Genomic DNA, 24,472 nt, shown 5'->3' with positions numbered 1-24,472 from the left:
GAGAATGGTGAGGTAGAGGGTGACTGCTAATGGGTGTTGGCTTCTTTAGGGGGCGATGAAAATGTTTTAAAGTTAGATACTGGTGTTGGTTGCACAACTTTGAATATACTAAAATACCACTAAACTACTTTAACAGGATACATTTTATGGTATATGAATTATATCTCAGTGAATTTGTTATAAAAAGCAAGGCACAATAAGAACTTAGGTCAGTATCTCTGCCTACATAGAAACAGAGGTGAGTATCTAGTAATGATTATTTGAGTGTTGAGCGTAGTAAACACTGAAATCTTTGTTAGAAGAACAAATATTGTGTTCTTCTAACCAAAAGAAAGAATCTTGGATATAAATTATTGCAGGATGTAAGGCTAAAAAAAAAAAAAAGTGGGAAGTAAAAGCTATTAGAAATTGTAAGAAGACTCAAAAGGTAGTCAATTCTAAAATAAATATAAAAAGATCAATATATTTTCTATGTATTTTCAATAATTCAGTAAAAATATAATGAAAAACATATTACTAACAAGAGCAATATAAAATAACTAATAATAAACTTAGCAAGAAATGTACAAAAGCTTATATGGGGGGAAATGACAGAATATTGCCAAGGGACATCAAGGAAAACTTGAAGATAGAACATATTCGTGAATGGGAGGACTTAATATTATAAGGTAATTATTCTCTATCAAACAGATCCATGTATTTTATGTAACCCTGTCTAAATCCAACAGCATTTTGGGGCAAAAAACTAAATAAATGATTATCATGTACATCTAGAAGAAAAAAAAGGTTCAAACAAATCCAAGATTAGTGAAGAATATTTGGAAGATTATGGAAATGTTTGGATTCCCTATAATAGCTCAGATAATAAGGAATCCTCCTGCAATGCAGGAGACCCAGGTTCTATCCTTGGGTCAGGAAGATCCCCAGGAGAAGGAAATGGCAACCCACTCTAGTATTCTTGCCTGGAGAATCCCAGGGACAGAGGAGCCTGGTGTGCTGCAGTCCATTGGGTTGCAAAGAACTGGACACGACTGAGTGACTAACACACACACACGTGGAAATTTACTATATTAAAGAGTAAAGTAGATTTATAAAGCTATAATACTGGCACAGAAATAGCAGACAGATCATAGAGTGAAATAATGGGAAAAAATACTAACATTTTATTAAGCAGTTACTCTGTGTTTTGTGGGTATTTAAGTATTGTACAACTTTATGAGGATAGCTGCTATTATTAACTCTGTTTCACAGAAAAGAAGACAGAATGAGAGAGGTTTATTAACTCGCTCAGGGTTACATAAGTACATGACAGAGCAAGAATTCAAACTTATGCTGTTTCAAATTTATTGTTATTAATTAGCAAAGTTGAATTCTTGGAGTTTAACTTTATATAAATGAGTTTATATAAAAGTACTTAGATACAAGAATGTTATTTACAGCGTTGTTTTAATAGCCAGAACTTAGGACTAACCTAAATATCAAGCAACAGCTGTGCTGTGCTGAGTCGCTCAGTCATGCCCGTTTCTCTGCGACCCCATGGACTGTAGCCCGCCAGGCTCCTCTCCCATGGGTATTCTCCAGGCAAGAACACTAGAGTGGGTTGCCATGTCCTGGATCAAACCCAGGTCTCCCACATTGCAGGTGGTTTCTTTACCAGCTGAGCCACCAGGGAAGCCCATGAGTACTGGAGTGTAGCCTATCCGTTCTCCAAGGGATCTTCCCAACCCAGGAATCGAACCAGGGTCTCCTGCATTGCAGGTAGATTCTTAACCAGCTAGCCACCAGGGAAGCCCATCAAGCAACAGAGAATAAAGTATAGTGAATTTCTACAATTAAAGACTATGTATAGTCATTTAAAATTATGTAGAAGAATTCTTAATGACACAGTAGTAAGGATAGATATATTAAACTGAAAGGTGGATTACAAAACACTATAGTATACACTGTGATCCCATTTAAAAAGTATATATGCAGAGAAAAAAAGATAGAGGGGATTTATATCAACATGTTATTTTCTTGAGTGGTGATGAAATTGTGAATGATTTCTATTTTCTTTTTCTTTATCAGTATTTTCTATTTTTCTGCAGTATGATATATTTAATTGCAATGAAGTTATTGTGTCTATGTGCTTTTTCAGGGGGAGGTGTGTGAGTTATTCACCCTGACAGCCAGCTTAGGGCGTCCTCTGTGCTCTGCTTCATCATAGAGATCATAGTGTGTTATCATTTACCCTTCTAACTCTGTAAAGCCTGAAACAAAGTTTGGGGACAGTCACGGTTTCAGTCAGTCAGTATTTCAGTAAGAAAAGGGGAAACAGAGTGGGAATGAAGGGAAGAGGGGAGGAGAAAGGAAACCACCCTACAGAGATATGGATCTGAGGTTATTTTTTCAGCCTCATTCCCCAAGATCCAAAAGTAGGTGGTGGATGGGATATTATATAATTCTTTATAGTAATCCAGAAAATGAGTTGAACCACTTATCTTTAAATTCTGATTGTGGAACACCAAACATATATGTGAAGGAATTTACCTGCTAGAAAAAAAGAGGGGATAGGGTTCCTATGTTTTGAGAGGCCAGAGTGAATCTTCCAGAAATTATTGAGACAAATGAAGCCTATTTCAATAGAAAGTGCTGCTGTGCCACTCACTCCCCAATTCCCCCACCCTTCTACCAGTTGTATCCCAGAAAGACATTTTCATCAGAAGATCTGGCAGATGAGGGAGTTGCTGCCAGGTTACCTTTTGGATTTTCTGGGTAAAAGATCCTAAGGGAGCCTGGGGACTGCCTGCTGCCCAGCAGCTCATGTCATATATCTGCTTAAACATTTAATTTGGGGGCAAAACCAGAGGAATGAACTTAATATAACTCTGTGTTATTTTTCTTTCCAGGAAGGAGAGCAGTTTGTGAAGAAAATCGGTGGTATTTTTGCCTTTAAGGTGAAGGATGGCCCTGGGGGTAAAGAAGCCACCTGGGTGGTGGACGTGAAGAATGGCAAAGGATCAGTGCTCCCTAACTCAGGTCAGTGCAGTGATGACTTCATTGATTAAGCACTGACAAGTTCACAAAGGAAAATGGGGGCCTGCTTTGGTGTCCCCCAAAGGGCTGGCTTTAGAGTTAGAGAACCTTGTCAAGGACTGGGGAATCTTTGGGACTAGGAATAGGTCCTAGGTTTTCTCCCAAAGATTGAGAGGCTCCATCACTGTTGCTAGCATTAGGCTTTGGCATTAGACAAGCTTGGGTTTAGAGTCCTGGTCCTGCCACTCACAGATTCTGGCCTTAAATTATTTCACTCAGAGCTTTTTTTTTTTTTTTAATTTGTAAATGGAAATAATAAATGGTTCCTATTTCATAGGATTTGTGTGGGGATTAAGAGAATTGTCTGCTAATTAACCTGTGAAGCACATGGGTCAGTGTATGGCTACATGTCCTCAAAAGACCTGTCTATACTCACTATCTCCACTTCCTGTCATCTCGGTGTTTCTTGAACCTACTTCAGTCAGTCTTTGTCAGCTCATCATTATTCCAAAACTGTTCTTGTCAAGGTCACAAGTAACCACCGTATTGCTAACTTCAGTGGTTAGTTCCCAGTTTTTATAATATTACTCTTCTAGGCTTTCTTCCTACCTACTGGGTGTTCCCTCTTGGCCTCTCCCTGTTTTTTCCTTATCTCTCAGTGTATAAATGTTGGTGTGCTCTAAGGCTCAGTTCTATCTACATTCACTGCCTGGGGCTCTCATCTAATCTCATGCTTTTCAAACCGTCTCTACACTGATGACTCCCAGATCTCTTGGTGTGAACTCAGGCATTGAACTCCAAGGTGTATATCCAGCTGCTTAACTAACAGATTTACTTGGATACTTACTAAGTATCCACTGATATTCCATTTTGATAAATTTCCCCTTTGTTTAACCAGTTCCTCTGTCTAAAATCCTTGAAGTCATGCTTGGCCCTTCTTTTTTTAATTGAAGTATCATTGACTTACAGTGTTGTTCCAGTCTATGCTGTACATACCATGTAATTGGCCCTAGTCTCTTTCTTACTACATCTTCCTCACTTTGCTCCAGTCACAGTGGCTTCCTTGCTGTGGCTTGAGTGTAAGGTATTCCCAGTTCAGGAACTTTCTACTGCCTGGGATCATCATCCTTCAGATATCCTCATGACTGGTCCTTGCATTTGCTTTGGATTTTTGCCCAAATGTCACCTTCTCAGTGAGCGTTTCCCCAGCCACACTTCTAAATCATACCTCATTATCATTCCCTATTGTCCTTTTCTGCCTTACTTTTATTTATAGCACTTTCCTCCATCTGATATACTGTATCTTATTTATTTGCTTATTGTCCATCCCCCCCTTGAGTTGTAAGCTACGTGAAGGCAGAGCTTTTGCCTCTTAGGTTCACTGCTGCATTCACAGTGCCTAGAACAATATCTGATACCTGGTAGGCCTTCAATAAAATAGATAATAAAAATGAACAGAATGAATGAGTGATGCTTAGTAAGCATTCAGTAAATGGTAGCTATATTGTATGTTATGTTTCTCTCTTTGGAGAGAACCTGGTGCAATTGAGAGAGGTGATCTAGGGACACTAGCTTTTTTGAAAAAAATGAAAGTCAGAGCTGTGTTTTAGAGGATGAAGCTGCTGTATTAGACCTGATGAATTAGAAAGGAAGAAATCAGAGGCAGAGAGCGCAATTAGGAGAATGGATGATACCACCATCTAAGTAAGCAAAAAGGATAGCTTGAGTGTTGGCAGTGAGAAAAGTGTTAGGTGGAGTCACCAGGTCACCAGGAGTGTTTGGGGTGCAATTGATGGTACCTGGACTGTGAAGGAGGAAGAGTTCTGTCAATACTCATAGGGTTATTAAGATCAAATAAAGTCCAGGTATGTGAAGCTCTCAGCATAGAGAGAGCTCAGTAAGTGCTGGTATAGTAACAGCAGCAGCAGCAGCACTTTATTTCCTAAAGTCACTAGGAGTCCTTTCTTGGAATATTAGGATCTAATCCAGCTATAAATCAAGTCCAGCTATCTCAGTTTGCTAACTTTTTTTTCTCCCTGCTCTTTGATGTTATCTATCTACAAGAGAATTGGATTTTCTAAATTGTAAATACCTTAATGTTTTTTAAAACACAATAGTATTAATATTATTAGTTTTCTACAAAAAATTAAATACTTAGATTTACACTTAAAAAACATGTACAGAATCTATATGCTGATAATTATAAAACATTAACAAAGGAAATCAAAGAAAACCTAACTGAATGGAGGGAAATAGCATATTCTTAGATTGGAAGACTCAGTTGAATAAAGGTGTCACTTCTCAAATTCATCTATGTACTAAATACAATTTCTACCAAAATTCCAGCAAGACTTTTCTTAGTCATGCTGCTGCTGCTAAGTCGCTTCAGTCGTGTCCGACTCTGTTCGACTCCATAGACGGCAGCCCACCAGGCTCCACCGTCCCTGGGATTCTCCAGGCAAGAACACTGGAGTGGGTTGCCATTTCCTTCTCCAGTGCATGAAAGTGAAAAGTGAAAGTGAAGTTGCTCAGTCGTGTCTGACTCTTAGCAACCCCATGGACTGCAGCCTACCAGGCTCCTCCGTCCATGGGATTTTCCAGACAAGAGTACTGGAGTGGGGTGCCATTAGCTTAAAAATCATTACAAAAAATAAAGTGGGGAGAATTACTCTACCTGATATTAAGGCTATTGTTATTTTTTATTATTGGACTGTGCTCATTTTATACTACCATATCAGTTGCTGCTATGTAGCAAAGTGAATCAGCCTTATGTAAACATGTTAGTGTTAGTTGCTCAGTTGTATCTGACTCTGTGACCCCATGGACTATATAGTCTATCAGACTCTTCTGTCCATGGAATTCTTCAGGCAGGAATACTGGAGTGGATTGCCATTCCCTTCTCCAGGGGATCTTCCCAACCCAGGAATTGAACTTGGGTGTCCCACATTGCAGGCAGATTCTTTACCATCTGAGCCACCAGGGAAGCCCTATAATGTATACATACATCCCTTCTTTTTTGAATTTCCAGACATTTAGGTCACCACAGGGCACAGAGTAGAGGTCTCTGTGCTATAGTAGATTCTCATTAGTTATCTATTTTATACATAGTAATGTGTATATGTTAATCCCAATCTCTCAATCCATCCCACCCCTCTCCCCCATAAATACCTTAATTTTTAAGACTTTAGACTTTTTCTCATGTAATGAGAAAATTTTGTTACAGCCAAAGATGAAATGGCTGTTAAATCACATTCCTTTTAAGTGTTACCCCTGCATTCTAAGACATACAAAAAATTTTAATTTCCAACATTGTTTTAGTTAATAATATGGGCATCATATGCTTTAATAGTTTATTCCCATCCTAGTCCGTTTGAGTTGCTGTATTGAACATACCACAGCCTGGGCGGCTCATAAACAACAGGAATTTCTGTCATAGTTCTGGTGACTGGAAGTCCAAGATCAGGACATTGCTATGGTCACATTTAGTGAGGCCCTTCTTCCTGGTTCATAGCCAGTGCTTTCTTACTGTGGGCTCACATCATGGAAGGGCTCAGGGTCTCTCTGAAGCCTCTTGATAAGGCATAAATCCATTCATAAGGGCTCTACCATCATGACCCTTGGAGGCCCTCCATATTAATACTATAGCATCAAGCATTAGGATTTCAACATACGAGTTTTGGGAGGATACAGACATTCAGACCATAGCAACTGCTATGTTTTGTTTTGTTTTTTTTTTTTTTAATTAAGGCAAAGATTAGCTAACTGTTGGGCCATAATTTGATATTATTACTGTTACCAGTTGTAGTGCTATTAGAGTACTGTTATTATACTGATTACCTAAAACACTGACTGCTGAAAATTTTAATTTCTTGGTGAATTTTTCCTTTTACACTTGAAACTTCTCATTTGTCCAGAGTAGACATGGCTGCTTTTGCAAGAAGAATTTAGAGTCTTTGTGATATGGCATTTTTGCCATTATATTTTGATTATAGTATTAAAATTATTATTTTAAAAACTTTGTTTTTATATAAGTAATACATAATCAAGTGTAAAAAATTTGGAAAAGATAGAGAAATAAAATGAAAAAATTACTTTCCTATAATCTTACCATCTATATCAAGAGTTGAAAAATGATGGCCTGTGGGGAAAATTCATCCTGCCACCTCATTTTTTGTTTTGTGTAAAATTTTTTTGAGGTCTAGCCCATAAAGAAAGGCATAAATCTGAGTGTATAGGCAAATAAATGTTAACAAATGAATACATCTCCCAGCTCAAGAGGTAGAAAGTTGCCAGCACTCTAGAAACCTCCCACATATCACCTCCCATCTCTAATCATTCCCCAAAGGAACCACTATTCCAAGTTCTATCACCATAAGTTGAATTTTATTTATTTTGGAAATTCATACAGATGGAGCCATACAATATTTACTGTTTGAGGTGTGGCTTCTTTCATCATTGTAAGATCCATTATATTATTGCATGTAGCGTCAGTTCATTTTTACTGTGTGACTCCATCAGAATTTATTTATTCAGTTCATGGTTGATATATCTTTACATGTTTCCATTTTGGGGTGTTAATGAATACAGCCATTACAGACATTCTCATGTGTGTCTTTTAGTGGACATATGTACTTATCTCCATTTGGCATATAACCAGGAATAGAAATATTAACTCATGAGCTACGATATAGCCAAGTTTCCTTGTGGACATACTGTTTTAATTCTCTTCTGTATTACTCTTCAATATTATATGAGAGTTTTATTTGTTCCACATTTTTGACAGTACTTTGGTAATTTAGTTTAGTCTTTTTTTTTTTTAAGTCAAATTCTTTAAGGTATAATTTATGTACAATAAAATCTACCATTTTTAGATTACAATTCTATGAATTTAGACAAATGCCTACAGTTGTGTAGCCACTACCAAAAATCAAGATACAGAATATTTCCAAAAAATGTCCTCGTCTCCTTTGGTAGTCAATCCCCTTCTCTCATGCTCGGGTCCTGGAAACCACTGATCTGATTTCTGTCCCTGTGGTTTCTCTTTTTCCAGCATGTCATAAACTGCACATGGAATCATAATAGCCTGCAGCCTTTGAGCCCACATCTTTCACGGACTGTCCGTAGTGTGTTCCTGTTTGTTGCTGAGTAGTTTATCCACTCACTGGCTGATGTATATTTGTCTTTTTTCCAGATTTTGGCAGTTTGAATAAAGCCTCTGTGAACATCCACATACAGGTCTTTGTGTGGATTTATGTTTTCATTTCTCTTGAGTAAACACTGAACACTTAAGAGTGGGATTACTAGGTCATATGGCATATGTGTTTGTAGCTTTCTAAGAAACTTCCAGGCTGTTTTCTAAAGTGACTGTAACATCTTACAGTCCCTCTAGCATTATATTGACCTTTAGCTGTTCATCCGTACCAGCACTGGGTGTTTTTGAAGCTCTTCATTGTAGTAGGTATGTTGCAGTGTCTCATCTATACTTTCAGTTTGCATTTTCCTGATGACCAGTGGAACCGAGCAGTGTTTCATATGCGTCTCTGGCCATTGGGAGATCTTTTGTATGTGCCTGTTTGCCCATTTTTGTATTGGTCTATCCACCCTTTTCTAATTGAGTGATAGGAGTTTTTTTATATTTTCTGGCTACAAGTTCTTTGTTCGATATATGAGTTACAAATATCTTCTCCCTCTTGGTCTGCTACTGTTTTGAAAACAGTTTTGTTGGAATACAGCTGCCTGCATTTGTTTGTGTATTATCTGTGGCTGCTCTTGTGCTGTAGGTGCAGGGTTGAGTCACTGCAGTAGAGAGCTAATGGCTCACAAAGCCTAGAGTATGTAATGTCTGATCCTTTGCAGAAAAATTTTGTTAAGTTCGGATAGCGCTAGGTATGCATCTTCTGTTACCGCACGACAAATGACCACAAACTTAGTGGTTTAAAACAAAACACTCATTTATTACCTCACAGCGTCCATGGGTATGTTGGCTGAGGACAGCTTAGCTGAGTCTTCTGCATAAGGTCTTACAGGCTGCAGTCAGGGTGTTGTCCAGGGCTGGGTTGTCATCTGGAGACTTGGCTGGAGAAGGGGTTTATATCCAAGCTCAATCATGTTGCTGCAGAAGTTACTTCCTTGCAACTGTAAGAATGATAGCTTTAGGGTTTTTTTTTTTTTTTTTTTTTTTACTGGTTATAGTCCAGAGTCTACCCGCAGCTTCTAAAGGCCAGTACCCTGCCATGTAGCTCTTTGCCTGTGCGGTATGTAGTTCACAGTATAGGAGCTAGCTTATTCAAGGCCAGCAGGAGAGTGAGGCAAACTTGGCCAGCAAGAGAGAGTCTTATATAATGTAATACAACACAAGAATGACAGACCGTCACCTTTCTCACTTTCTGCAGGCTAGAAGCAAGTCACAGGTCCTGACCGTACTCGAGGGTAGGGGATTATACGAAGGCATGAATGAAAACCAGAAGGCAATGATTGCAGGGGTCACCTTAGAGTCTGTGTGCCCCAGTAGCTATTATTATTATATTGGTCTTCAAGTTTACAGATGTTTTTCCTATACATATATAATTGAATATCTGTTTTTAAGCAAAACATGGGTTCATGCTTACAGTTCGTTTTGTAACTGGCTTGTGTAACAGTATCATGAACAGTATAATATGAATATCTTTTCAGGTCAGTGAAATGTAGATCCTCATCATCTAATGGCTGCATTGTACCCCACTGTATGAATATACCATGATTATTTAATGTATTCTCTCTTGTCGAATATCAAGATTGCTTGTGATTTATGCCACATTTTACCAGGCTGCTGTAGAGTGTATGGGAGTGCCCATGTGTCCACACTAACACTGAGTATGATTCTGTTGCAGTCAATGACTTTTGACTAAAATGTACACATGAAACTGAACACTCCCCTTTTCTCCTTCTTTCTGCATGTCTGTTTTAGATAAGAAGGCCGACTGCACAATTACAATGGCCGACTCGGACTTATTGGCTTTGATGACTGGTAAAATGAATCCTCAGACGGTACGTATAATGGTGCTTATATTCTTGTATTAGGTGTGTTTTGGTTTTTTCCTGATGGCTCAGTTAGTAAAGAATCTGCCTGCAATACAGGAGACCTGGGTTTGATCCCTGGGCTGGGAAGATGCCCTGGGGGAGGGCACTCCAATATTCTTGCCTAGAGAATCCCCATGGACAAAGGAGCCTGGCCGGCTACAGTTCATGGGGTTGCAAAGAGTTGGACATGACTGAGCGACTAAGCACAAACACACACATAGGTGGGTTTTAGCCCATTTGATTTCATCACCTGTCTCAGCCTCATCCCATAAAATCTAAAGCGGTCAAACCCACAAAACTCAGTGTTCCCCAAATGTCCACTTAATGAATGACAAACAGTTGTGGATATAACCGTGTGCCAGCCACTGCCTTGTGTGCTAGAAATGTTCAGATGAATAAGAAATAGCTCACTTGTTCAGGGCATCCACAATTTGGTACAAGACAGGTTTGTAGAAGAGTAAGTGCACCAAATAGCCATGGTGCCCTGTCTGGCTTGTGGTTGAGGAGGGTGGAAGAAGAGAAGCCACGTCTTCCTGGGCTGTCAGAGAAGGCTTCACAGAGGAAACAACACTTGGCTTTGTCCTGGGGGTGATCAGGAGTCAGCAGTGTACAGGTGGAGAATAGGAGTCATTCAGATAGAAAGAGGGGCCGGTGGTCACAGAGGCAAGACCTTCTACTTTCGTATCTTTGCCGGTGCTTTTTTTTTTTTTTTTTGTCTGAACTGTGACTTCCTTGACAAACTCCTTGTCTTTCAAAATGAATTTAGGGACTTCCCTGGTGGTCCAGTGGTTAAGACTCTGCACTCCCAATTCATGGGGCTTGTGTTCGATCCCTGGATGGGGAGCTAGATGCCACCTGCTACAACTAAGAGTTCACATTCTGCAACTCAAGGTCCCTTATGCTGCAAGTGAGACCCGACACAGCCAAATAAATAAATATTAATATAACAAACAAAAGGAATTTAGATGATATGTTTGAAGACCTCCTACCACATTGTTGGGGAGCTATAGTCAGTCCCTCTTTGGGGCCACTTGCTGGGCTACTAGCCTAGCACTTGTTTCATTATGGTAGTCATAATGTGCCTGTCTCTTCCCCATTAGATTTAGATTGTGTTTGTCTCAAGGAAACAAAACACATCTTGTTCATCCTTGTGTCTTTAGAACTTAACATGCTGCCTGGTGTGCACGCGTGCTAAGTTGCGTCAGTCGTGTCTGAGCCTTTGTGACCCTGTGGACTGTAGCCTGCTGGGCTCCTCTGTCCATGAGATTCTTCAGAGCTGGCACGTCCCCCTTCCCACCCACTGCAGCTCAGCCACTGTGCACTCCATACACTTCCTTGGTAGCGTGGCCAGGCTTCACACTCAGCTGCCTTTGTTCTCTCAGTTTATCTGTTTACCACCCGTTTGGAGAGTGTCAGCTTGCTTTTCCTGAACACCTGTTAGCACCCAGAGGAATTAAAGATAAATGTGGGAGACCTTTGCATTAATGTGCTAATGGTCATTTCTTCTCTAGAGTGCACAGGCTTTAGTAGTTGTGGTGCACAGACTTAAATTTGCCCTGCAGCATGTGGAATCTACCTGGACCAGAGTTCAAACTCATGTCCCCTGCACTGGAAGACAGGTTTTTAACCACTGGACTACCAGGAAAATCCTCCCAGGCAGTTGTTAAATGCAACAAGTGTGTCTCTGCACTTGGGACTGTTTTGAGTCTCCTTATTGAGCCAAAGATTCACACAGGCACCTCAGTCTCAGCAAGCTGCTCTGCCTCCTTCTGTAGGGAACACAAAAAAGGGAGAAAAATGCTGATATTTCATTGCATAGATGCATCTGTAATCGAATCCCAAGTTTCTGAGTGTGTTACACATGTGCTTTTCCTCCCTGCTGGCAGACCCACTGAATGTGTAATGTTTTTAAACAAAATCAGTCTAGTATGAACCCACTCTGCCTAAGATGTGGAAAATGTACCTTCTTTGAGGAAAACAGGTAATGGCAGACTCAGTTTCTAAGAGAACAGACTTTGGAAAAATGTCCCTTTTGACTGCTCTGTGTAAAGCATGACTTTTACAAATTCATCCTTGTGACGAATCAGGTGCTAAATCTATTACAGAAAGCCAAGTTTCATATTCTGAAGAAAGTTTGAGACCTGGATAAATAAATCATCTTGGGGCTGGATGGTTGAGTGCATGTGTGCTAAGGCGTTTCAGTCATGTCCAATTCTTTGTGACCCTATGGATAATCTAGAAATATCAGCGATCTCAAAACAAAAAAAGCAAATAATAAATGTTCTTTTTTTTTTTCCTCACAGGCCTTCTTTCAAGGCAAATTGAAAATCAATGGCAACATGGGTCTGGCTATGAAGTTACAAAATCTCCAGCTTCAGCCTGGCAAAGCTAAGCTGTGAACTCCCTTTGCCTCCTTTGAAAATCAAGATGAGATATATAGATATATATCCATATATTTCATTGTCAGAACTTAGATTGAAACTATACATTGGGAAATAGCATGAGGTTTGTTTTTAAATGGGTGTGATCAATTCTGTTTTTTCTAAGTGCTGGGTGAATAGAACCTGATGGTTTACTACTGCTTTGCTGAGTTGCAAACAACTGTGCATTACAAAGTTAATATGGTAATCATGGTTTGGGGTAAAATTGAGTTTTAGAATAAAGTTAGAAATAGCAAAATACAAAAAGTATGTAAACAGAAGCTCTCATTTTGCTAATAATGTATATTTGAAGATTATTCTGCCGAAATTTCAAGTTTTCCTTGGGAGAATGAAGAAACAGAATATCATTATTAGCTGACCAGTAATTAATGTTGTGCATTTAATGACCTTAATATATTTCTCAGTGATAATTTTTAAAATTCTGTACTGGGATTTTTGTTTTTAAAAAAATAAACTTTAAAATTTTGAATTTCTTGCCATCAAAGTGGCATTTTCTTCCCAAATCAAAGAAATGTGATCAAAGCTTGGGAGTAAAAATCTATCACTGAACCCAGGCCTATTTTTTAAAATAAAAATATTTTAAAATGAGATTTGTTCTTGAAAAAAATTAGTGTATAAGAGTCACAAAATGCTGTTTTGAAAGTAATTCAGTGAATGGAGTTTGCTTTGAGATGCACAGTTTTCAAATTATAATCTTGTATTAATTTAAATTTGTAGCATTCTTAATTATAATTTTCCTTTTTCCATATGTTAGTTTAACCACATTTATCTTCCTAGTTTTTCTGATGCTAATGTTATTTCTAATTACTCAGTAAAATGTGGGGTAAAATAATGTTTTTGGAAGAATATTCAATATCAAAATTAAAATAGTTCTTCCTCATTGCCTTTGTTTTTATTGTGTATATTATTTTTGTTCAAAGTTTTCCAGATGACAGAGAGTAAGAGAAAAATTTGAGATTTACAATCTGTGTTACCTAGACTGCTATCTACTGGTACTTTGGCATAATCAGTCACTAGTTCTTGATTAGGGAGGTGCTGTGTTGTGGTGGAAAGAGCACTTGACTAGAAATTAGGAGTCTTGTTTTTTTAGGCAAATAAGTAACTGCCTATCTGAGCCCATATTCTAACCTGTTACAAGGGTCTCTAAGGCTCCTTCTGCTCTGATAATCTTGTGAGTCTCTTAGTAGAACCTTTGGGAGACATCCAGACCCCACCTTTCTTCTGTTAAGATGGTTACTTCACCCAAAGGTGGTTGGAGGTAAAAAGCCAGGTGGTTTAATTTGTTTGTTTAAATGCTGGGAGTCTCTAATAATGAAATCAGGACTGTGGATCCGACCCCCCTAGACCATTTAACTTTGCATGTTCTACAACCAGCAGAACAGTGTTTGGGGCTAGGGAAAGGTGGTAAATTAAGTCAGTATAAGTTGACCTCAGGTCCCCCAAAATGAATTCAGAACACAGACTTACTTCCTAATCATGGTGGCTTTTTACTCTCTGAAGAAATAAAGACTTCAAGAAAATCATTCCAACAAAATGTGTGACTTATTTGTAGTTTGAATTTGCTGCTGCATTCTGCCTTCACTTATTCCAGGTATCAGGAGATATTTGTTATAGCCTTTAGGAGAAACCTGGAAAAACAAACAAACAAACAAATAAAAACATCAACAACAGGTTCTTGGGGGTAGGGATAGATTCGTGTGTAAATACAATTTATATGTATAATAGAGAAGTACTTCATGATAAAAATACAGCAGCAGTTTAATTTCTAGGGAAGCATCATGGTTTGGAAGAAAGAAGTTGACAAATCTGGGGTAAAACTGATGCTGTTATGTGTTTTGCTACTTGAGAGGATTGAGCTTCAGTTACCTCATCTAGAAAGTGGAGATATTAATATTGACCTCCTATGATTATTGAGACTCTAGAAAGAGAACATATGTAAAATACCTAAATTAGTGTTAGAATCCCATGGACGGAAGAGCCTGGTAGGCTGCAGTCCATGGGGTCATGAAGAGTTGGAACAGGACTGAGCGACTTCACTTTCCCCTTTTCACTTTCATGCATTGGAGAAGGAAATGGCAACCCACTCCAGTGTTCTTGCCTGGGGAATCCCAGGGATGGGAGCCTGGCGGGCTGCCATCTGTGGGGTCGCACAGAGTCGGACACGACTGAAGCGACTTAGCAGCAGCAGCAGTGTTAGGTGTACATCCTAGTCATTCTTAGTTCCTGTACTGAAGTGTGAGTTCCCTTATTCTCCCTGCCTTTTGTCTCTGTGATGTATGATATGATGTGAGTCTTTTCTCATCTGTTGATTCACTGAACATATATCTTGAGTGCCTACTGTCTGTAGGGTACCATATTGAGGGTAATGCTAGGCACTGGAGATAGCAGTGAGCTCCTCCCCTAATAGTGCTTACAGCCTAGTGGGAGAGACAGTCAGTCAAAGAATTATTGTTACAGACTGATATGCCATATGAGGGATAGTCAGGGTGCTGTGATGGAGGGTCATAGTAAGGGGCCTCTTTTGATACAGTGGTTGAGGGAGACATCTCTGAGGAGGTAATATTTAAGCTGAGATCTACAGTTTGAGGAATGAACCATGCAAAGATCATTCAGGAAGGGAAAGATGCCTGGCTTGTTCTAGAAATTGCAAGAGGGCCAATGTGAACGGAATACAATGACCTGGAACTAAAGGCCCAGGATGAAGTTGAATAGATAAACAGGAGCCAGTTATATTGGCATTTGTTTATTACGGTAAGGTCGGGTTCACCAACCCCCCAGGCCATGGCCTGTTAGGAACTGAGCCGCACAACAGGAGATGAGCAGCCAGTGAGCAAAGCATCATCTTTATTTACAGCTGCTCTGCATCGCTCACATTACTGCCTGAGCTGCTCCTCTTGTCAAATCAGCAGGAACATTAGATTCTCATAGGAACGCAAACCCTATTGTGAACTGTGCACACAAGGGACCTTGACTGCAAGCTCTTTAGGCATGCTGCGATTCATGGGGTCGCAAAGAGTTGGACACGACTGAGCGACTGAACTGAACTGAACTGAATGCCTAATGATCTGAAGTGGTCTGATGAGGTTAGCCCTTGTAAGTGGCTGCAAATACAGATTATTGTTAGTTTGACTGCACAGAGACCAAAATCAATTGCTTGCAGACTCATATCAAAATCCTATCAGTGAGTGGCAAGTGACAAGCTGCATCTAGTGGCAGGCTTTCAGTCAGAATCCAACGCTTATTTTAGTCCACGTGTAGCCCTGCCCATTATTTTGTTCACCGCTTCCATCCGTGCTCTTTCCTGCACTGCTTACTTGTCTCAGTCACAGTTTTAAGTCCACATGCTTAACCCTAGTCAAAATGAATAACAAACCTTGCTGGAGAGCTTCTTTGAAAACAGGGAAAAACTCAATGATGAGACAGCAGAAGACTCTTAAGATTGTTAACAAAAAGGAAGCTGCATTTAAAAGAAAATATCAAGAGTCCTACTTAAATGATGGGTTCATTGCAGAGGTGATTCACTTTCTCCAAGCCCACTTTGTTGGTGGGCTATCCAGTGAAGCCATGAAACATTAAAACTGCTTCACCACATAAAGACCAAGGACCCTGCATTAAAACACAAAACTTTGGAGTTTTTCAAAAGAAAAAAAATGTGAACATGAAGAACTGAAGCAATTATTGAAGGCCACCACTTCATCAAATGTGTCTGCCCTGAGAGCATCATTTTTAGTGGCTAACTGCATTGGTAAAACTAAGAAGCTCTTTACTATTGGTGAAGAGTTGATCCTGCCTGCTGCTATGGGCATTTGTCGTGAACTTTTATGAGAGACTGCAGTTCTAAAGGTGGCATGTGTTCCTCTTTGGGCTAGCACTATAACTAGACGACTTGATGAAATAACAGAAGACATTGAGGCTCAATTGTTAGGATTAGTGAGTCACCATGGTATGCAGTCCAGTTGACGAGTCCACCAGTGCTGACAACAAGGCAACGATTCTTGTTTTTGTGCTATATTTTTTCAGGAGGATATGCAGAAGATATGTGTATTCTTGTTGCCAACCAACACTGCAGCTGCAGAGCTACTCAAGTCTTGGATTATATATAAGGAAAACTGACTTGGTCATTTTATGTTAGTGTATGCATGGATGGAGTGTCTGCCGAGACTGGACAGCTTTCTGGTTTCACTACCCGGGTCAAAGAGGTTGATTCTGAGTGTGAGGCCATGCACTGGGTCATCCATAGAGAAATGCTGGCTAGGCGAAAAATGTCACTTGAACTTAACATTTTGCAGAATGTGATGAAAATTATAAACTACATTGAAATACGTGCCTTTAACTCACGTCTGCTCATGCAGCTCTATGAGGAGATTGACGCAGAGCACACACATCTTTTCTTATACACGAAAGTGAGATGGCTTTCTAAAGGTAGATCACTGGCCAGAGTTTTTTTTAAAAAGTTGGATGATAATTACCTTACAACGTTGTGTTCGTTCCTGCTGTACCACAACATGAATCAACTGTGAGTATACATGTATCCCCTCCCTTGGGAGCCTCCCTCCCACTGCACCCCCACCGCTCTAGGTCATCGCTGAACATTGAGCTGAGCTCCCCGTGCATCTTCCCAGTGGCTGTCTGTTTACACGTGGTGCTGTATGTATGCTAGTCCCACCCTCTCCTTTGCCCCTCTGTCCACATGTCTCTTTTCTGTGTCTGTGTCTCTATTCCTGCCCTGCAAATAGGTTCATCTGTACTATTGTTCTATGGCCAGATATTGTAAAGTAATTAGCCTCCAATTAAAAACAAAACCACAAGAGCCACTCCAGAGATTTCTTTCAGAAAAATAGTCACCACTGGCAGCACATTTTAGTGACACAGAATGGGTTGCAAAACCTGCTTACTTGTGTGACATATTCAACCTTCTTAACACACTGTATCTGTCACTTCAGGGGAGAACAACAATTGTGTTCAAGTCAGCAAATACAATGGCTGCATTCAAAGCCAAACTGAACTTATAGGGGCAGTGAATGAATATTGGGGTTTTTGACATGTTTAAAACATTAGGAGAGATTTTGAAAGAGACTGAGCTAGGGCCGTCTTTCTCCCAGCTGGTGCATGGTCACCTATCTTAGCTTTCAAGAGAGTTTAAGCATGACTTCAAAACCACAAAACACCCTCAAACTGGGAAGGAATGGATCTGTGGCCCATTTGTGAATAAGCCAGGTTAATTGACTTTGTCCATGCTAAAAGAGGATCAACTGGTTGAGATCGAAAATAATGGTGGCCATAAAGTATGTTTGAGATAACTTCACATCTCCATACTTTCTGGATTAAAGTCAAGGCACAATATCCTGAGATAGCCACAAAAGCACTGAAAAGCCTGCTTGCATTTCCATCTTGTCTTTGTGAAACAGGGTTTATCTGCAGTGACAGCAGTTAAAATGATATTATGGAGTAGATTGTGTGTGTAGTAAGTCACTTCAGTAGTGTCCGACTCTGTGCGACCCTATGGACTGTAGCCCGCCAGGCTCTTCTGTCCATGGGATTCTCCAGGCAAGAATACTGGAATGGGTTCATGCCCTCCTTCAGGGTGTCTTCTTGACCCAGGGATAGAACCCAGGTCTCCCACATTGCAGGTAGATTCTTTACCATCTGAGCCACCAGGGAAGCCACAGAGTAGACTGGATGTAAGCAACAGATTTCGGGTGTTACTGTCTCCCATCACCCCGAGATGGGACCGTCTAGTTGTAGGAAAACAAGTTGAAGGGTCTCACAGATTCTGCATTACGGTGAGTTGACTAGATTTTTGTGTTGTTAGCTAACCAGACTCTGGATATATATATATATATATATATATATATATATATATATTTTGAGTCACTCCATCCTGTCTGACTCTTTGTGACCCCATGGACTATATAGAATTCCCCTGGAATTCTCCAGGCCAGAATACTGGAGTGGGTAGCCATTCCCTTCTCCAGGGGATCTTGGGTTGGCTAAAAGGTTTGTCTGGGTTTTTTAATTCTCCTCATTTAACAGATGAGGGAAAGAAGTTCAGCAAGGTGGTTACTGTCCTGAGTAGGCGGATAACTGCTTATGTGGTTGGTGCTGATTCCTAAGATTTGGGCTCTTCTGTGTTACTCTCCCAGGAAATGAGCAAAACTATGGGGCACATTTGTATTTAGCAGCGGGTCGACAATGTTACTGGTCTGTGTCCATGCCCATGGCTTAGTGACTCCTGAACCTGGCCGGGCATAGACTTAGGAAGCTCAGATCAGTTAGAGTGACCACATGGGGACTTCCATGATGGTCCTGTGGTTAAGAATCTGCCTTGCAATGCAGGGGACATGGATTCAATTTCTGGTCAGGGAACCAAGATCCCACATGCTGCAGAGCAGCTAAGCCCTCACACCGAAACTACTTAAGCCTGCCCACTCCAGAACCTGTGTGCCACAACAGGACAGTCTGTGTGGAGCAATGAAAGATCCTGCATGACACAATGAAGATCCTGCCTGCCCCAACCGAGACCCGATGCAGCCAAAAAAAAGAGTGGCAGCATGGCTGTGTCTTGCCCTTCCTTGGTACAGGATGGGGGCTGCTGATGTGCATATCAGCCCCACTTTATTTCTAAGTGTCGTCATCTTGCTCACTTTTGCTCATGCTGTTCACTTCAGCCTTCCTCTTCTTTGCCTCCAATGCCTATTGATCCTTCAGCCTTCAACTCCAGTGTTACCTGTCCATTTCTTAACCCTCCGTGTTATCCATCTGAGTTAATTGTTCCCTTCTCAGGGCTTCTGAAAGCTATTTAATGCACCATCAAAGATTTGCCTGCCAACCTACAGTTTACAAAAGGTTTTTCACAGCAGTGATTTCACCTGGTTCTTAACACTGTGCTTGAATAATAACTCATGTTTATGGAACATCAGGTATATTATTATTATTATTTTTTAATCCTCACAACAGGTTCATTGTAGTGAGGAGGCTGAGGCAAGCAGTGAGTAACTGGCAGAGAGCTGAGTCTATTCAACCACAACCAGGGTTTCCTTATTATCTCTGTTGTACTGAGGAAGAAACGGTCGTTGCAGGGTGGTTCTTACACCCTCTTGGTGAGCGCCTAATAACCGAGATGCAGAGGTCAGACTTGGGTGCCAGTGCTATAAGGGCCCAGAGGGGTCTGTTTGATCCTTAGTTTATTGTTCTATTAGGGAGAGACAGGTATGCTCCAAAGCAAATCTGACCCCAGTAATGAGCTCACCTGGGTGAGGAGTAATGAAGGGAGCAGTAGGTGGCATAGTCAGCACCCTAGTACCAGGCACCATGCCTGTTATTTCCTATCCATCATTGTCCTTGTGAGGAATCTGGAACCCAGAGAGGTGAAATGATGAGGGCAGAGGTGAAATGATGAGGGCAGAGGTGCTGCACATCTTCCTTCTGGATCCTGCCCTGTAAGCTGTGCATCTCCCTTGCTTCAGGGTTAAATGGAGGTCACTTGCCAACAAATCAGCAGTGGGGGTGGGGAGTGGTGCTTCTCCCTGAAGACAGCCATGCCTTCCAGCCGATCCCAGGTTGGGATGTTCTGAAACAACACACAGAGTATCATTTTGCAGGGGCAGGACCAGTGGCCAGTAAAGACTCACTCAAGCTTGGTCATCCCATGATGAGTCTAGAATCCAAGTCTTTCACTGCCTCTGGACTCTGGGGTTGGGCCATGCAAATGTGTGGGCCGTGGTGGCTCCTTGGTTTCCTCACGCCAGCCTCTATTTGTGCACAGTGTGCATGCCTCTGAGAGCTCACAGTCTCATGCAGCAGTCTGAAATGAGGATACTATGCTTTGCAGTAAGAACTCTGGTGTGTAGTTGGTTCATATCAGGTCCTACAAGTCCCTAAACCCCTGTTTAGGAGGATTTTCATTATTTATTAACCAGGAGATTAGTATTTTTGACTCACCTGGGAGTAAAGAACTAAGTAGGTCAGCTCCAGTTTATGGTGCCACCATTGAGCATATACAGTCTATAGGCAATAATCAAGGCCTTGTCATCCCACTCCAGCCTGGCCTCTACAGTAGCCCCTGGTACAGAGATCTCAGAAGCTGCTATTCTCTGTCTGGTTTCTCCATGGTTCTCTGGAGACCAAAGTAGGGCAGGATCAGTTCAGTTCAGTTCAGTCATTCAGTCATGTCCAACTCTTTGTGACTCCATGGACTGCAGCATGCCAAGCCTGCCTGTCCATCACCAATTCCCGAAGTTTACTCAAACTCATGTCCATTGAGTCAGTGATGCTATCCAACCATCTCATCCTCTGTCAGCCCCTTCTCCTCCTGCCTTCAATCTCTCCCAGCATCAGGGTCTTTTCAAATGAGTCAGTTCTTCACATCAGGTGGCCAAAACATTGGAGTTTCAGCTTCAGCATCAGTCCTTCCAATGAATATTCAGGACTGGTTTCCTTTAGGATGGACTGGTTGGATCTCCTTGCTGTCCAAGGAACTCTCAAGAGTCTTCTCCAACACCACAGTTCAAAAGCTTTGATTCTTCAGTATTGAGGTTTCTTTATAGTCCAACTCTCACATCCACACATGACTACTGGAAAAACCATAGCTTTGACTAGATGGGCCTTTGTCAGTAAAGTAATGTCTCATTTTCTATATGCTGTCTAGGTTGGTCATAGCTTTTCTTCCAAGGAGCAACCATCATTTAATTTCATGGCTGCAGTCACCATCTGCAGTGATTTTGAAGCCCAAGAAAATAAAGTCTGTCACTGTTTTCCATTGTTTCCCCATCCATTTCCCATGAAGTGATAGGACTTGATGCCATGATCTTCGTTTTTTGAATGCTGAGTTTTAAGCCAACTTTTTCACTCTCCTCTTTCACTTTCATCAAGAGGCTCTTTAGTTCTTCTCCACTTTCTGCATAAGAGTGGTATCATCTTCGTATCTGAGGTTATTGATATTTCTCCTAGTGATCTTGGTTCCAGCTTGTGTTTCACCCAACCCAGCATTTCGCATGGTGTACTCTGCATATAAGTTAAATAAACAAAATGACATTATACAGCCTTGACATACTCCTTTCCTGATTTGGAATCAGTCTGTTGTTCCATGTCTGGTTCTAACTGTTCCTTCTTGACCTGCATAGAGATTTCTCAGGAGGTGGGTAAGATGGTCTGGCACTCTAACCTCTTGAAGCATTTCCAATAGTTTGTTGTGATCTACACAGTGAAAGGCTTTGGTGTAGTCAGTAAAGCAGAAGTAGATGTTTTTCTGGAACTCTCTTGCTTTTTCTATGATCTAACGGATATAACAATTTGATCTCTAGTTCCTACCTTTTCTAAATCCAGCTTGAACATCTGGAAGTTCTCCATTCACATACTGTTGAAGCCTGGCTTGGAGAATTTTGAGCATTACTTTGCTAGCATGTGAGATGAGTGCAACTGTGCAGTAGTTTGAACATTCTTTAGCATTGCCTTTCTTTGGGATTGGAATGAAAACTGGTTCCATCATTTCATGGCAAATAGAAGGGGAAAAGGTGGAAGCAGTCACGGATTTCCTCTTGGGCTCTAAAATCACTGCAGTGGTGACAGTAGCCATGAAATTAGAAGACGTTTGCTTCTTGGCAGGAAAGCTATGACAAACGTAGACATTGAGTTAAAAAGCAAAAGCATCACTTTGCCAACAAAAGTCCATGAAGTCAAGGCTATGATCTTTTCAGTATTCTTGTATGGATGTGAGAGCAGGACAGTAAAGAAGGCAGAGCACCAAAGAACTGATGCTTTCAAACTGAGGTGCTAGAGAAGACTCTTGAGAGTCCCTTGGACAGCAAGGAGATCAGGCCAGTCAACCTTAAAAGAAATCAACCCTGAATACTCTTTGGAAGGACGAATGCTGAAGCTGAAGCTCCAATATTTAGACCACCTGATATGAACAGCTGGCTCATTGGAAAAGATCCTGATGCTGGGAAAGGTTGAAGGCAGAAAGAGAAGAGGGTGACGGAGGATGAGGTTGGATGGCATCATCAGTTAAATGTCCATGAACTTGGGCAAACTCCTGGGGATGGTGAGGGACAAGGAAGCCTGGTGTGCTGCAGTCCATGGGATTGCAAAGAATTGGACATGACTTGGCGACTGAACAACAATAGCAATAAACCAATAACTTGGATGGAAGGGAAAGATTTATTTTTCCAGGTGCATCAGAATGTCCCAGCATTTGCATTAGTGATTCTAGTGCTAGTTTTTGATATTCTGGTGTTTTGGTATAAAAAGCAACTTCTAAATACTGAAATACTAGTAATTACATTAGTAGACTACTATTATTTCAAGTATTGAAAAATCTGAAGCCTCAATCATCTTGAGATCAAGTTCAAAGACCCAGTATTTATTTTATGCAAAAAGCAAAGCCCTAGAGTCTACAAGTCTTGCTGGATAGGCCCCTCTGTGGAAGCACAATCAACTACTACCTTGGATCACTCAAATATTAGAGAAACATGACAACATTAAAATTAACAGCATTAGATTCTTAATTTATGTGGAATGAAACTAAAAGGAAGAAATGAAAACAAAACAAATGCTTTCTTTTAAACCAAACTCACTATCAGTTTTTTACAGTCCTTGACCTCAAAGAAGGCCTCAAAGTTATAAAAAGAGTAGGATTATTTAAAGGAGATAGAATTTTTCTTTCCAAAATAAAATACTTCTTTTTTAATTTACTTTTTATTATTAATTCAAATACTTTTATCTGTTAATGATATTAAAATGATAGAGTGTGGTTAACATTTTTATAGGCTTATATTTTAACTTAGTTTTGTAACATGTCTGTATTTTTTGTATTTGAAGTTCATTAAATATTGTTTATATTTTTAAAAAGGTCTTAATGACCCAGATAACCATGATGGTGTGGTCACTCACCTAGAGCCAGACATCCTGAAGTGTGAAGTAAAGTGGGCCTTAGGAAGCATACTACCAGTAATGCTAGTGGAGGTGATGGAATTCCAGCTGAGCTGTTTCAAATCCTAAAAGATGATGCTGTGAAAGTGCAGTACTCAGTATGTCAGCAAATTTCGAAAACTCAGCAATGGCCACAGGACTGGAAAAGGTTAGTTTTCACTCCAATCTCAAGGAAGGGCAAGCCAAAGAATGTTCAAACTACCGCACAGTTGTGCTCATTTCACATGCTAGCAAGGTAATGCTCAAAATCCTTCAAGCTAGACTTCAGCAGTACATGAACTAAGAACGTCCAGATGTACAAGCTGGATTTAGAAAAGGCAGAGGAACCAGAGATCAAATTGCCAACATCTGTTGGATCATCAAATAAGCAAGAGAGTTCCAGAAAAACATCTACTTCTGCTTTATTGACTAAGCCAAAGCCTTTGATTGTGTGAATCACAAAAAACTATGGAAAATTCTTCAAGAGATGGGAATACTAGACCACCTTACCTGCCTCCTGAGAAATCTGTATGCAGGTCAAGAAGCAACAGTTAGAACTGGACATGGAACAACAGGCTGGTTCCAAATTGGGAAAGGAGTATGTCAAGACTGTATGTTGTCACCCTGCTTATTTAACATATGCAGAGTACATCATGAGAAACGCTGGGCTGGATGAAGCATAATCTAGAATCAAGACTCCGGGAGAACTATCAATAACCTCAGATATGCAGATGACACCACCCTTATGGCAAAAAGCAAAGATGAACTAAAGAGCCTTTTGATGAAAGTGAAAGAGGAGAGTGAAAAAGTTGGCTTAAAACTCAACACTCAGAAAATCAAGATCATGGCATCCAGTCCCATCAGTTCATGGCAAATAGATGGGTAAACATTGGAAATAGTGAAAGACTTTATTTTGGGGTCTTCAAAATCACTGCAGATGGTGACTGCAGCCATGAAATTAAAAGATTCTTGCTCCTGGGAAGAAAAGTTATGACCAACCTAGACAGCATATTGAAAGGCAGAGACATTACTTTGTCAACCAAGGTCTGTCT

At 40.5% G+C, this 24,472-nt stretch overlaps 1 protein-coding gene across 7 annotated transcripts in view; it reads left to right on the top strand.

Moving 5' to 3' along the window:
- SCP2 (sterol carrier protein 2) overlaps positions 1-24,472 on the top strand; it is a 197,114-nt gene that overhangs the window by 105,346 nt on the left and 67,296 nt on the right. For 4 of the 7 annotated variants that reach the window (XM_027537224.1, XM_027537225.1, XM_027537221.1 and 1 more), the window contains 3 exons: positions 2,889-3,018; positions 9,962-10,041; positions 12,378-14,038. The exons of the other annotated variants lie outside the window; for them this stretch is intronic. In XM_027537224.1, the coding sequence (XP_027393025.1) occupies positions 2,889-3,018; positions 9,962-10,041; positions 12,378-12,473 (306 nt within the window). In that variant the 3' untranslated portion in view covers positions 12,474-14,038. Of the gene's footprint in view, positions 1-2,888; positions 3,019-9,961; positions 10,042-12,377; positions 14,039-24,472 lie in introns of those variants that run through there. 7 annotated transcript variants of the gene reach the window in all.

Source organism: Bos indicus x Bos taurus, chromosome 3 (assembly GCF_003369695.1).
Source record: "Bos indicus x Bos taurus breed Angus x Brahman F1 hybrid chromosome 3, Bos_hybrid_MaternalHap_v2.0, whole genome shotgun sequence".
NCBI lineage: Eukaryota > Metazoa > Chordata > Mammalia > Artiodactyla > Bovidae > Bos > Bos indicus x Bos taurus.
Note: the sequence above shows the minus strand (reverse complement) of the source record. Positions and strands in the feature narration are given on the sequence as shown.